Genomic DNA, 14628 nt, shown 5'->3' on the forward strand with positions numbered 1-14628 from the left:
TCTTGGTTTGTAAATTCCACATAATTTATTTTTAGGATATACAGTTAGGTAAACATCTCTTTTTAAAGTGAATACATCGTTAGTATATATGTGTAATAGGGTTAAATTTAAACAACACATGTTTGCCGGGTTTAAGACCATGGTTGGGGAAAATATGGACCAACCCAAACGTTTAAACAAACTTTGAATTTATATGTTTCAAACGATTGTGTCTAAATTAATAAAATCAGTAGCTGTATGTTTTCATATTTTACCAACCATGGTTTGAAAAAACCCAATGTTGTTGTATAATGAATTTACAAGCCATTTGGACATGTGTCCCGATCTAAAGTTTAATGCATTACCATCTTTCTATAAAGAAAGTGTCACTGCTTGTGAAATGTAAGTGGATAATGTCTAAAATTACAGGTCTATTGAATGTGATCTAATGTGAAGAATGTGATATTTAAATTCTGCTTTTTTATTGATAAAAATATATTTTATGCTGTGATATTTCTCCAAAAAGAGGTGTCACAAAATACTAGTGTTGACAGAAATTGATATTAAAATCCACGATAATCCATAAAATATAACAAATCGAAAAAGAGAGAGCACAAAATTAAACATGACCAATTTGACCATCGACCAAGAGTCATCTCAATAGATTACTATTGTACATGTATGTGGCCATGACAATCGTGTAATAAAAATCTGATATTCGGTAACAATCACTTTCATCATTTCATAGCTTTATAATAATTTATGTGACGCTCTGATTGCCTTTTTGCTCTTTCATCATTTCTTCCTGTATCCAGGGCAGATAGTTACTGAGTCTCGTATAAACGCCGTATTTGCCCTCGGCAGCACAGCTCTCGCCCCAGCTAATAACTCCAGTCAGAAACCAGGTCCCTCTGTAGTTGACTATAAAGGGGCCACCGCTGTCCCCCGTACACGCGTCCATCGCTGCTGTCAGATACCCGGCGCAGAACATGTTGTCTGTGATCACCTGGTCTGTGGACCGGATGCAGCTCATCTGATCTACCACCGGCAGCAGAACTTTCCTCAGGAACCTCGAGGAGCGCCGCATGTGGTGTGTGGCACCCCAGCCCGACACCATACCCTGTTCCCCGGGTTTGACCAGACGTGACGCCAGGTTGGGGTCGGGCAAGCAGGCGGGTGTGACGTAAGGGCCACGGGTCACCGGTTGAGACAAGTAAAGTAGCGCGATGTCACTGTCGAAGGTGTATTCATGGAAATGAGGGTGTACAACGATTTTCTCAACCTTGATCTTCTGCTCATCTTTGTCTGGACGCATTTTATCATAGTCGCCTGTACACAAAAGATTCCCCTCAAAAAACGACTCCGTATAACCCTTTAAACAAAAGGTCAAGGGTCATGTTGTGGACTCACCGATGCTCACGTGATCTGGTGTCTGCTGGAGACAGTGTGCTGCAGTTACAACCCATCGATCCTCGATCAAAGAACCTCCACAGAAGCCGTAATCATCCGCACGACGAAGCAAAACCTGCGGCGTACAACACACACAAGAACCAGTTTGTTCTCTCAACAGATCTGCTGAATCAACACATTTAATGGTATTGAAAATATATTTACAATGGAAGTCTACATTTCTCATTTCTGAAATATCTAAAGAAAATATTCTGCACACCTGCCAGGGGCTTCCACCCTGGCCCTGCAGTTGACCTCCAACAACGCGCCTGTCTTCATTTACATCTGTGGTGTCATTTCCGGAAGGATCCAGTTCATCCGATGAACTGTTAAATATAGCCAGTGTCGGTTTATCGGTAGGTCTGGTTTGCTTTGTTGACAGGTGAGAGGAGCTGTCCACGGAACTTGTGTTTTGATGTAATAAGTTGGATGAGTTTTTCAGGGTGTGGGTGTGGTTTGTATGCTCGCTGTGTGTCATGTGATCCTTGTGGGTGTGGTTTGTCTGATCACTTTGGGTCATGCGATCAGTATGGGTGTGGCTTGTATGATCAGTGTATGTGTCGGTGGTGTTTATTTCATCCAAGAAGCGGGTCATGATTCCTCTAGTAGTCCATTGTTTTCCACAGGGATACTGCACTAACACACACACACACACAACATGCACACATATGGGAAAAAAACTAATATTGTTTCTCCAGCACTCGTTGTTGGAAAAAACATTTCTTTAAAACATCATTATTTTTGTATATATTTTATATATATTATTTTATATGTTTTTTACCTGATGGTTTACAGCTCCGCCCATCTTCATCTAGCTGGTAACCAGCTGCACAGCTGCATGTGACACCTGACCTCTGATCAGAAATACTGCAATAGTGCAGACAACCTCCGTTCTTATATTTGCAGTCAAACACCTCTGAAAAACCAACACATCTACAGTATATTAATCTCTCTTTTCAAAAAGTACATTTGAGCAGAAGTGCACACAATAAAAAAGTATCTGAAAGAAATGATGCTGCAGATTTAGCAGATTTATTGCTGACTTAACATCAAACTTAACAATAAGAATGTTTCATTAAAGTTTCTGAGAGAGTGCTTAAAGTGTGTTTGTGGACCTGTTTCACAGTTTTGACCGCTGTACTGCGGTGGACACAGACACTCATGCGTGCCTCGGCTCTCGGTGCAGATTCCTCCATTCAGACAAAGATTAAACCGGCACACTTTCAGATCTAAACATCGTACAAACACATTTAACGTCACCTATCTAAGAAAAATATAAACTAAAAAGGGGACTGAAAAACACACCCTGATATCTGTACCAAAACTCCATCTGTAAGACAAGAACATCACAGTCAGAATGAAGAAAACTGCTCCATAATGAAGTGATGTCACACTTAATATTATAAAGGTTCCTTAGTGTCGCACAACCATAGGGTTACCAATGGACATCCTTTAGAAATCCACATCGATTTGTTTATATATTCCAGTCTAGTCCTTCAGAAAATTAACACAAACTAGTGCAGTACGCAGAAACCAACACACTGATCTCAAAGAACCTACAGTGAAGTTTTAAGATTGTGAAACAAATTTATCATGAAACATAGATTCTGTCAGAAACAGGTTATGTCATCTCAGACATTTATGTGGCGGTGGCATGTCTCTCTATGTGATATGAGCATACCGTTTTCTCAGCGCTCTGGAAGATCTCAGCCGCCTCCTCCTGAGAGCAGAGCTCCTCATAACATTCTCGCTCCAGATTTCCTGGTTTCATCTCCTCCAGAAAGACATTTGCCCTTCGATTCCTGAGCAGATGAGCAGCATCACGCCTGTCCACAAACACTGAACACAACAGACTGATTACTACGCAGAAATACATACACAATATTGATAAACAATTTGAAATGGATAAACAACAGACAAATAGATCACCTGTTAACTGCAGGCCTGTGGTCAGATGTATCATGAGAAGAATGACCCACATCATGGATCAATGAAGCGAAAATAACTCAATTTCTAATAATACAGGAAAATAACTCAATAATAGTAACAGTCATTTGTCTGATAAATGATCTTGAGAAAGTTGCAGTAGTAGGAGGAGGAAAGTTCACAATACAACAAATACTTCAATATATTTGACATCTGTCCATGTTTTTTTCTCACCAAACAGTAAATATAAGACATTTGCCTACCTTGTTTCTTTACTGTGTATTTCTCTTTTGATGCGGTTTTGCTGTGACCTGAAGGAACTTTTATTTAAATGTTTTAATAAAGATACATTATATTAACTCTTATAAACCTGATGATGACAGCAGCAGTAGCAATGTCTTCAAAATGATAAATAACAGTATTTGTATATTGCGTTACTAAAACGACCTTTAGACACACACTGTTTATATGCACACACAGACATACAATCACAGGTCTCTTGTTATCTGTTTTTTCCCCAAATATGGCTGGTTTGGTTTTTAAAATGTTCTACATGTAGGCCTATTTTTAAAAGTCAAACAAAATTGTTTAATAACTCTCATAAGAGAAGCTATAGGTGTATACCCCCCATTGTTATAATGCCATTGCCATTACTTACATTTATTGCAGAAAAGCTTTTCTTATATATCATACATATTAACAAAGTAGTCCTTTGGTTTTAATCCTTTCTCTTGGTAGGCCGCCTTTAGTTTTAATTTGCTTAATTCACTCTTTTAATTCCACACTATTTTCAAAATATCCGTTTTGATTCTGACTAACAAGGAAAGCCACAGCAGGACACATTTCTGGGTGAGCTATTCCTTTAACCGTATTTTTAGTAATAATGAAAGTAAAACAGTGATCTGAATGTATCATGATGATCGCCATAGACTTTAAAGCGATTACAAGCAACATTCTGACCTTAAATTAATGTCTCTAAAATTATTTTAGTAGTAGGACAACTTTTAAATGGACGAATATTACTGCCAAAGCTATTTAAGCAGCCTGCTATCGACTGAAATTGCACTTGTAACTTTGATGTTCGGGCCGGCACAATCCACGCCTATCCACTGCTTTATGGCATACATTTTACTGGTAGCCTGGGAGAAGTTAGCCAACCGCTATCAGTAAGACGAACCTCTGCTCTCACTGAAGAAAGAGCTTTTCTGATCATAGTACTTACAAATATGAGATCTCACACTGGAGGAAAATCTTATGAGTGCAGCCTTTGTGGGGATAGTTTAAGCCGTCTCAGTGTGACAAGACAAGACCTGATAATCCATGAGAGAGTTCATACAGAAGAGAAACCATCTCTGCTCCATCTGCAGAAAGAGCTTTTCTGGACGATCTAATTTCCAAGCTCATGAGTTCAAACTGGAGAAAATCCTTATCAGTGCAGTGTTTGTAAGAAGAGTTTCCCTCAACAGATTAATTTACGAATGCATCAGAGAATTCATACAGGAGAAAAATCTTACAAATGTTTTCATTGTGACAAGACGTTTGCTCGACCAGGTGATCTGAAACCCCATGAGAGAATTAACACTGGAGAAAAACCTTACCACTGCACTGCGGCGAGAGATTTGCTTATTTAAAACGTTTTCAGACTCATCAGAAGAAACATGCTGAAGAACAAACTCAACAGGGATCATCACAAGGATTCATAAGTTGGATCTACTTAACTACAGCATCAATAACCTACAAATCTTTTTGTTTAAACTCACAGTTTTGTGTTCTTGTGAAGTTAACTTTCTGCAATCTGTGGAACTAATAATCAGTTTAAATCATTCATGGAGTCCCTTTATCTACAAGACATTATTTTTGTCATGAATGAATGGACATTTCTCTGTGTTGTGTTGTATGGCTAATCAGTAACTTCTTGTTTATGCGAGTATTTTCAATAGGTAATGATATAAATGTGCAGCAGATATTTTGTGATGTCAAATTTATTATTCATGAGCAGTTTTAAAGTAGTTTTTTTAATGGCGCTCTTGCCATTTTAAATAATCTGTAACTGTTAAATAGACAAGTTTAATTCAGGCTTTGTTTGTATTCATACACCCGAATGAATCATGACTTGATTCAATTCCAACCTAACATATTTGATATCTAAATGTTTGTCTTTAAAATTACTCTTTAGTCTTTACAATTGACCAAAGGCCACTTTTATACTCATTATGTTATAATTTGGACTGGTATTTTGTAAAGTTGCCAGGAGGTCATAAATATGCAAATAAGCTGTTAAGTGGACAAAGAACCTCATTCCTGCTCAACTCTGATTGGTCGATTCAAACTCAGGTGGGCATGCCCTCTCATGAAGTTAAATATCGAGCCTGCTCTGAAGACAGGAGCTTGGCCTTTTTGCTCTATACCTGCACTCATCAGAAACTGCTTCGTGGCATCTCTTTGGAGACTGCCCTTTTCCCCACTGGGGGAAAAGAAGGAACAATGGACTTCTGATGCCACGCACACCTTGATGAGCCAAGCGGCTGTTCACGAGGCCTGGAACTTTTCAGCAGGACTGCATTCTGAAACCTCTAGAACATTTCCATCTCTCCAGCACATACTGATATTTATCCATCACAGAGCTCACAAGTATCCGATTCTATACATATAATATCTGTGACAAGGTTGTACGTCTTTGTTAAAGATGATTTTTTATTGGTGTTCCGATCAGAAATTAATTATTTGCCATGCTCTCTCTCTCACTCACTTTATCTCTCTTTCTCTCCGCCCTTCCTAGCGTGTTTGTGTTTCATGTATTTATTTGTGTTTATGTGAACGTCAATATGTTTATCATGCAGAGTAGAGTATAATAAACTACTATATATTCATTTGTGATGGGTTTTCTGTGCTCATGCTTACATACTCCCTTTAACTGTGTTTGATTTACGCTATCTTTGCTCTAAATCATGTTTGGTAAAGTCATGTTAATTATGGCCATAAGATAACATAATGTGTATAATAGCATTGAAGAGTTCGCCGGACGCATGCATACAAATATTGTTATACTTTAAATTATTAATCAGAGACTGTAACATATGTATATATAATAACGATTATTATACATATTTTTCTTTCAGCTAAACTAATTGCTTGACTGAAATTAATGTTTTAAAAAACTAGTTTCATGGATGTGATCTTGATAGATCTGGTGGAGAACATATTTGGTGAGCTAAACTCATCATCCTTTTAACATGCAGCTTCAACCGCTACAATACTAATCTGGATGATTTTAATTTTCACTTCTCAAGCAGAGTTGGGTAAGTTACCTTAAAAAAATATGAATTACTAGTTACTAATTACATATTCAATAGTGTACTTGGATTACTGTACAAATTACTCTCTCCAAAAAGTATTTAATAACTTATTACTAAATACTTTCTACATTCCATATCGACCTTGATTACTTAAGTGATTCAAGGATAGACATGAAACTTTTCTTAATTCATTCAAATGAATAATATGAAACTACATAAAGTGCTCTTATTAACTGAATCAAGTTTTACAAATGTGAGAAAGTTACATTAATAAGTGCATTTTAAAGTGAGACTTTGAATATGGATGTAAATTCCACTATTGCACACACAAACAGTGGTGTGAAAAGTATTTTACCCCTTTTGGGTTGTTTTTTGCATATTCGTCATGCTTGAATGATTCACAGTTCATTCATGATTTACCAAGGGGGGCAATTACTTTTTCACAAAGGGTGATAAATGTTTGGATTGTTTTTTATCCTAATAAATGAATCCATCATTTTAAAAACTGCATTTTGTATTTATTCTGGTTTTCTTTGTGTAAATTTTTTTTTTTGATGATCTGAATAATTTAAGCATGACAAATATGCAAAAAATCAGGAAGGGGTCAAATACTTTTTCACACCACTGTATATTTCACACAGTATTTAGTTCTATTACTTCAGAGGTAACTAATTAAATTATGGAAAAATAATTATAATCCCTTACTTTAATTAAAAGGAAAAGTAATTAATTTATAGTAACTAATTACTTGGTAACTTACCAAAGACACAGAAAAAAAAGTATTCGAGCCATATGACCCCTGTAACGCATGAAAAATCATTGGATTTCTTTATCTGCCTGTTATTGAAATCCCATTTACCTGTCTTATGTAAACCAATAAATCCTATGCTTTAGAATTAGAGGACCTATGTTTTAATGCCTTTAATTGTGCCTGTTAAGTCTGATTGTATAGGGATGGATAAAATGAAAATTGGTGTAGCAAGATCAACAACTTTGGAATGGGACAGTGTCTATAATTTTAAATCCTTATCAGTTATTTAACAATAATATTTTAAGTTATACTAGACCCTGATATGATGTATGGTTGCACGAGATTCTAAAGGGATAGTTCAGCCAAAAGCTCAAATTTGCAGTTTATTTTCTCACCCTCAGGCCATCCGAGATGTAGGTGAAAGAAAGAAAAGTAGAACCATAAAGATTGTTTGGTAACTCCGCAGCCCTCTCTGCTTCATATAATGGGAGTCTTTGGGGTCCACCTGTCTAAGAATTCCAATATTAATGGCTAATATTATTAAAAATGACGCTCAAATTTATGAAATTAACGAGCGAGTCACTTCGCGAAACGTCTAAATGTCGCCAGGAGCCGCTTTTTTGGAATTATGTGCTTTAGGAATTTTTAGAACGGCGGACCCCATATACTCCCATTATATGAAGCAGAGAGGGCTGCGAATTTACCAAAAAGCTTCTTTATTGTTCTAATCAAGAAAAAATGTCACCTACATCTCGGATGGCCTGAGAGTGAGTAAATAAACTGCGTTAATGGAGTTTTTGGCTGAACTATCCCTTTAAAGGAGTCATTCGCGGGAAGTACATGTTTTTCTTTGTCTTTTGTGTATCATAAGTTGCCCATGCATGTATTAGACACGTGAAATTGCTAAAATTTAATTTTCGGAATTTTGTTTTTTTTATCTAGACGCGAATGCTCACCCAGACCTGCCTGAAACGCCTCCTGTAACCACACCCCCACAACTTGACTTCAGCTCGTGGAGTGATTTGACTACAACCACCCAAATCTACACGCAAGTAATGTGGGCGGTCTTGTAAATCTCATTGTACCGTCGCCAGTGTTGCCAAATCTTTTCAATGGAAAGTATATGTATATGGGAACTGTGAATCTCATTCCCGCGTCAGAACGGTCTTCAGCTGATTCTCCCTGACGGGTGCTCACACCGTAGAGTAGACAGAGAGGCGGTGCTGCGCTGGGAATGCAAAAACTCGCTCTCCTGGGGCAGTAGAAGTGAAGCAGAATGTTTCGCTATATCGCCAAGGCTTATTCAGAAAGTAGCTAGATTTTTCGCTAGTCGCTTTTTGAAAAATATATCTCTTATGGGGTCTGAAAAGTCGCTAAATATAGCGACAAAGTCGCCAAGTTGGCAACACTGGTCGCGCCGGCGCAGGGCGCACTGCGCAGCCTGATTTTCCGAATGTTTGAATAGGCGTTACATTTCCGTGCAATATTCGACCAATCACCAAATCACGTTTCAGAGAGGCGGAGCAAAGAGGAGATACAAACATGCACGACATGTGGAAAATATAGCGTTTTTCAACCTTAAATCGTGTATACACATTATATTACATCTAAAGCAAACAATAATATTCGTTTTAGCGGAGTCAAATGACCCCGTTAATACCTATTAATCGATAAATAGCCGATCAGAACACAATCTGCCTGCCAATCATTTGAGATCGTTGTGGTTTCCTGACAGCGGGTTGGCTGATACGGCTTCGGAGGGCGGGGTTTTGAAAAGAGAGCTGCGTGATCAAATAAAATAAATGATTAATTTACGTGTAATTGTACTTGTCATTTCAAAACCCTACTCGAAAAAGATCATACGCCTTTCCTCATTCTCATAGCGATGTAAGCGAGCAACGCGCGGAAATGACGTACTGGGGACTTGTGAAGGGACGGAAGTCACGTGACTCCCTGGGAGTGCTGTCATGTGACTGTTCCTGCGCTTGTAACGAAGCCTTCTACAGCTAAACAAAACCCACACCTAGTCCAAAAAGACAGAAAACGAAGTGGAGATTTGACCCGCTGGGCGGCAATCATGGGGTGCTGTTACAGCAGCGAGAGCGAAACGACGGAACAGGTGAAGAGACTTATCAAAATACAACAGAAACAGGGATAAATACGGATAACTGTTAAACAGAAAATTATTATGTGCGCCCTGTGTTCTTGTTGTTTGTGCTTAAACTGTCTGAATTTAGCCGTAAAGACTTCGTATATTCAGAACCAAACTTATTTACTGTTGACGTCAAGATCAACATGATATTATGAAGGTGTCATAAGAGTTGGAGCGAATGTGGTTGGTTTCGCACAAACTCTTTATGTGAGTTAGAATGTATTCCTCTGGATCAGATGTGTCAGATGTCTGGATCTGACATGTGATCTCTTATGTATGAGTAAAAACATACATGTTTCCAAAGTCATGTAAAACCTGGAAAATCTAACAAACATTTCTGAGATTAAAAGAGTGAGATCCAAAAGACACCACAAACTGAATCTAGTTCTTTTTTTGGAAAGGTACAATTTTAGGAGGTTAAAATATTTAAAGCAAAGAAATAACTCATAACAATTTTCGATAAAATGCTTAAAGTTGTTATGCTGCTCTCAGACTTTTCAAACTTTTCTATGATCTAATCCCTTATATTGTATCATTTAGTAATTGCTTTTGTGTATGCATTTTATATTATGAAATTTCTTTTCTTTCCTGATGACATAAATATGTGCATGTGATTCTTTGAGTTAGGTTTGACCAGTTCCTTATTTAAAATGTAACACAGTATAAATTATGGTGTCATATCATAGTCATTTATCTAGTTAATGAGGACCACAAACATAAATTTGAGATTATGTTAGATGGTGAGACAAAAATGTTCTTTAGCATTTACCTGAACATATAATTTGTTTAGAAATTAATATGTATCTGTAACAGTGTATTATCTCCTGTGCATGACATGTGAGTGATGTTGTCTCAGAACGCACAGATTCAGTCCTGCTAAATCTGTTGTGCATGAGTCATCATAAAATATGATTTTGTGAAAATACTGCTAGATTGCTGTTAACCAAAAATTAAGTTGCTTTTCATGGTTCAGGCTACTTTGTCAAGTAATGTAGCGTGTACCTTGAATTGATTCCCAGGGAACATACAAACTGATCAAATGTACCTTGAATTCACTTTGGATAAGTGTTTACATCACTATGAGCAAATAGTTGTAGATTTGATAAAGAGGCGTTTGTTTAAGAGAAATATCTTTACACCGCTTTTAACGTGGATGTCTTTCTTCTATTATCCCTCGGCTGCATCTGAACCTGAGGCTTGTTTTTCCGACAAATGACGGTGACATAAGCTACCATGTACAGTAGGCTGCATCCTATTGGAACAAAATTTGTCATTTGCCGGATTGTTGCATGATTCTTCAAGAAGATAGTCATATTTTAGTCAGGATGCATTTAGAGTGAGTAAAACATGGGGAAATTTTGATTTGCCTGTGAAATATCCCTTTAAAAAATTAGATGTTCTACAATGTAATGGATTGCATTGTGCGAGGCTCATATAACCTTCTGGTTACCAGCCCAGTGTTTTCACTTCTAAACCAACATTTCTTACATCGTTCTGTCTGTGCAGGATGTAAATGAGCGGAAGCCTTTGATTGACCCAAATCAAGACCGAAAACCAACCAATGGCATGGAGCGAAACACAGACAGCCTGCCGTCCAACCGCACAGACGAGCAGGCTCAACTAACTGGCATTCTTCAGCGGACAGCCCTGTATGACACATAAGTGCCCTTTTTTGATACAATCTGTTTGCCTTCATAACATCAAAACTTGATCTTTCTTGTATCTCTGCTTAGAAACATCATTGACGTGTCGGCTGTCGATTCTCAAGGCATGGAACAGCATGAATACATGGACCGAGCCAGACAGTACAGGTTTGTTTTTATGTGTTTTTAATCAGTCACCAGTTCATTTCAAATAGTCTTGCAACAATATACGGTAAGTACAAATATTCAATGTTAAGTCTTGAATAGAAGAATAATCACTAAACGAAATGTTGTTTAAAATTAATTTTTGATGTCGCTAAATGATAGCATTACACACTAAAGTACACAACCAAACTTATATGTCAGCCGCTCATTACGCAGTTCTGAGTGCATGTGTGTCGTACAACACAATTCTAGTCATACCGACAAAATCATGTGCTTGTTTCAGCACAAAGCTGGAAGTATTGAGCAGAACACTGTCACAGAAGAAACCCGTTCCTCTCCCATCGCTCACCAGCCAGCCACACCAGGTGCTTGCTGCTGACCTGGTGCCCTTCTCAGATGTACAACAGGTCAGACACGGTTTCATCCGTCACCCTTCATCTCTGCAGTGTTCTTTTTGATTAATGGTTTGTTAAATAGTTTTTTACCTCTGCAGGTCTCGAAGATCGCTGCATACGCCTACAGCGCCATCTCACAAATCAAAGTAGATGCAAAAGAAGAGCTGGTTGTGCAGTTTGCGATACCATAATTTGAAAGACTGAAACCCACCTCCTCCTCACATTTTCTTTCTTTCTGGCCCCTTTTTGTTCTTCATTTTCTCTTCAAACATCTTCAGTCCACAAGAGATGCAGACACCATTAACAGATAGATGTAATTAATCAGACAGAGCTCCTCGAGTAAATTTTTATGGCACTACCCAGCATCCCTCAGGGCAGAGCAGACGTAACTTATGATCTATTATTTCAGCTGTGGTGAGTTGTGTTCGATCATGAATGTGTATTAAACATCTGTAACTCAAAGTCAAGCTGATGTATTCGCTTTAGTGAAGTTTGTATCCACAGTTTGAGGTCATTTCCGTACAGATTTTTTATTCCACCGTGCATTAAACACGTGCAGACTTTCTATACTCCCATCTCTTGCTTCTTTCTCTGAAAACTGTAATTGAGTTATATCTAGATTTGCACAGTTTTGCTGTTTAGTATTAAAGTGTCACAGAGGTGTTTGGGGGAGTTTTAGTTCAGCACCGTCCCGCATGTAATTTGGTTGTTTCCTGTAGATTTCTGGTATCACTGTGGTTTAGAGCTCATTTTAAATCCCACAAATACATGTACCGTGGTTCTATGTTCTGGATCGAAATAGGCAAGATACACAAGTAAAATGCACATGATGTCACATTAATCCTTAAATTTCCCATTCCACCAGTATTTTAGAGTCAAACCATGTGATTAAAATGAGAGCATCCAACCTGAAATCAAAGCATGAAATCGATAGAAGTTTCATGTTTGCCTATTCAGCTTTTTTTCTTGTTGCCAATGTGTAAAAAACGTTAAGCAGGTGACAAATAATATGAGCTGATGTGCATGAGGCATGTGTATGGCCATATCAGTCATTTTGATTCTGTGCTCACTGTCTGCACACCTTTTCTACATCCCGTCTGTTCAAATCAGACATGCAGTCACATCAGACATAATAGACATCGGTTAAGAGTCTATAGGGGCCTCCCGAACATATAAACATACTGTATACTGGATGAGGTGGTGGGTTTGAACTGTCTCGTGGTGGGAGATGTAAGTTTGTAAATGATGTTCTTTTTGTCAATGCCTTTAATGTACAGAGTGTAAGATGATCTGAAATATAAAGAATGATTAGTTTGACATGTAGCAGGAAATAATGTCTCTACACCGCCCCCTGGCCGCATTACGCCTAGTCGTGAGGGTTTGCGTACAGTAGATTGTTTTTAGTTAAGCAAACAGGGACACTTTCTCCTGCCTGTTCCACTTTTAAAACAAATAAAACTATTAAAAGAGCAAGCAAATATTATCAAGCTTCTAACTTCCAATATTATTTGTTTAGTTTTGCTTTTGTGCCGAGGAAAACGCCTGAAAAATGCCACAGACAATGTTTGTGTAATTATTTATTGTTGGTTTTATGTATTTATGCAAGCTCACCGACTGTGTGGTAAAACTTTGCCCTCTGGATCATCGCAAGTCATTTTTCTCCTTTGCTAAGGTTTTTAAAGGGATTCAAGACATTGCAATGCTCAAATTCTTTCGGTTTCGTTTGCTGTGTGCTAATAGTATTGTCAAAGTTTGTTATCTGAATACTACCTGTTTTACAGAGGTAATTTTCTTAGGCTAGTACCAAAAAATATTAATCCCAATATTCTGTTAATACTGTTTTGTTGAATGAAATTATGCATTAAAGACTTTAAGAATTACCAGGTGTTTTTATTTAAATTTGCTTGGAGTTCATCAAGAATGTTTTAGGATATTTTTTTATTTTCAACTGCTACATGTTAATGATAGTTAAGAATTCTCACTCCTCCATTTCACTGTAAGATGTGTAGGAGTAATTTTGACATGCCTCTCTGTTGCTTAAAAAGTTTCACCAAACTTGTTTTAGCAACAGCTAAGCCACCACTTCTTAAGCAACAGAGAAGAGGTGTTAGAAATAACTATTTACTGTGCTTTGAGCCCTTGTGGGTTTGTTTTTCGATTTCTATTTTAAATGAATTATAAAAAACATTATTATAAACTAATACTTAACAAAAACAGCAAAATACTGCTAAAGTATAGATCACATATAATTTTTGCATTATAGATCTGGGGAGAAATGGGTTTTTGGTTCAATTGAATTTGTCATTGGGAAATGGTTTAGATTGTAGAAGTTACTGTTGCTGCATGTGTATTAGAACTATAAGTGATTTCTGTTGCTATGCGCAGGACAGCAATGTCTGTAACAGGATCTCAAGCACAGTTTCAGCACCTGTTGTGGCAGGAACCTAACAAGAACAGATAGACAGCGTGGAAAATCACAGTTCTGATACAGCATTTTACACCAAGACTTATCACAGAACCATTCAACTGTCAACATTACAAATAACAAAAAATTTGAGCAATTTGAGAAATAAAGGTTTGTAATGAGAGGATTTTTATTTTGGGGGAAAGTTGCTGGATTATGTTTAAGGTGGATGTTAGAATTTGGTTTAGGTATGGGTTGGGTTGGGGCTTCATAAACACTTACATTCTATTTAAAAAATTTATGCATTTGGCAGATGCTTTTATCCAAATACATTTGTGACTGACTATGTGCAATTCCCTGGGATCGAACCCATGACATATGCCATGCTCTAACTACTGAGCCACTAACAATGAGTTGTGGTTAGGGGTTGTGTTATGGTTTGGGTGTGTGTTAGGAGCATGTTCCTTT

At 37.6% G+C, this 14628-nt stretch overlaps 2 protein-coding genes across 2 annotated transcripts; one reads left to right on the forward strand and one right to left on the reverse strand.

Annotated features, from left to right (window-relative positions):
- Positions 1 to 439: 439 nt before the first annotated feature.
- On the reverse strand, positions 440 to 6525 carry LOC130428564 (coagulation factor IX). The gene is made up of 9 exons (XM_056756700.1): positions 3618 to 6525; positions 3358 to 3441; positions 3110 to 3267; positions 2734 to 2758; positions 2544 to 2657; positions 2210 to 2344; positions 1649 to 2064; positions 1390 to 1504; positions 440 to 1308 (listed from the first exon to the last, which is right to left on the reverse strand). The coding sequence occupies exons 2-9, from the start codon at positions 3410 to 3412 to the stop codon at positions 740 to 742; spliced, it is 1587 nt and encodes a 528-aa protein (XP_056612678.1). The 5' UTR covers positions 3413 to 3441; positions 3618 to 6525; the 3' UTR covers positions 440 to 739.
- A 2821-nt stretch (positions 6526 to 9346) lies between these two features.
- Positions 9347 to 13636, forward strand: lamtor1 (late endosomal/lysosomal adaptor, MAPK and MTOR activator 1). Its single transcript, XM_056757770.1, has 5 exons — positions 9347 to 9520; positions 11060 to 11202; positions 11287 to 11364; positions 11645 to 11768; positions 11855 to 13636. Exons 1-5 carry the CDS (start codon positions 9479 to 9481, stop codon positions 11945 to 11947), a joined length of 480 nt encoding a protein of 159 aa, XP_056613748.1. The 5' UTR covers positions 9347 to 9478; the 3' UTR covers positions 11948 to 13636.
- The last annotated feature ends 992 nt before the right edge of the window (positions 13637 to 14628 follow it).

This window comes from Triplophysa dalaica, chromosome 9, assembly GCF_015846415.1.
Source record: "Triplophysa dalaica isolate WHDGS20190420 chromosome 9, ASM1584641v1, whole genome shotgun sequence".
Lineage (NCBI taxonomy): Eukaryota > Metazoa > Chordata > Actinopteri > Cypriniformes > Nemacheilidae > Triplophysa > Triplophysa dalaica.

Bases quoted from the DNA above. Each gene is read 5' to 3' on its own strand.
- LOC130428564 (XM_056756700.1), bottom strand. From the start codon at position 3,412: ATGATGTGGGTCATTCTTCTCATGATACATCTGACCACAGGCCTGCAG. The intron at 3,268-3,357 runs GTGATCTATTTG...TGTTGTGTTCAG, and splicing joins CACAGGCCTGCAGTTAACAG to TGTTTGTGGACAGGCGTGAT. The intron at 2,065-2,209 runs GTAAAAAACATA...TGTGTGTGTTAG, and splicing joins GCGGAGCTGTAAACCATCAG to TGCAGTATCCCTGTGGAAAA.
- lamtor1 (XM_056757770.1), top strand. From the start codon at position 9,479: ATGGGGTGCTGTTACAGCAGCGAGAGCGAAACGACGGAACAG. The intron at 9,521-11,059 runs GTGAAGAGACTT...CTGTCTGTGCAG, and splicing joins AGAGCGAAACGACGGAACAG to GATGTAAATGAGCGGAAGCC. The intron at 11,365-11,644 runs GTTTGTTTTTAT...TGCTTGTTTCAG, and splicing joins GACCGAGCCAGACAGTACAG to CACAAAGCTGGAAGTATTGA.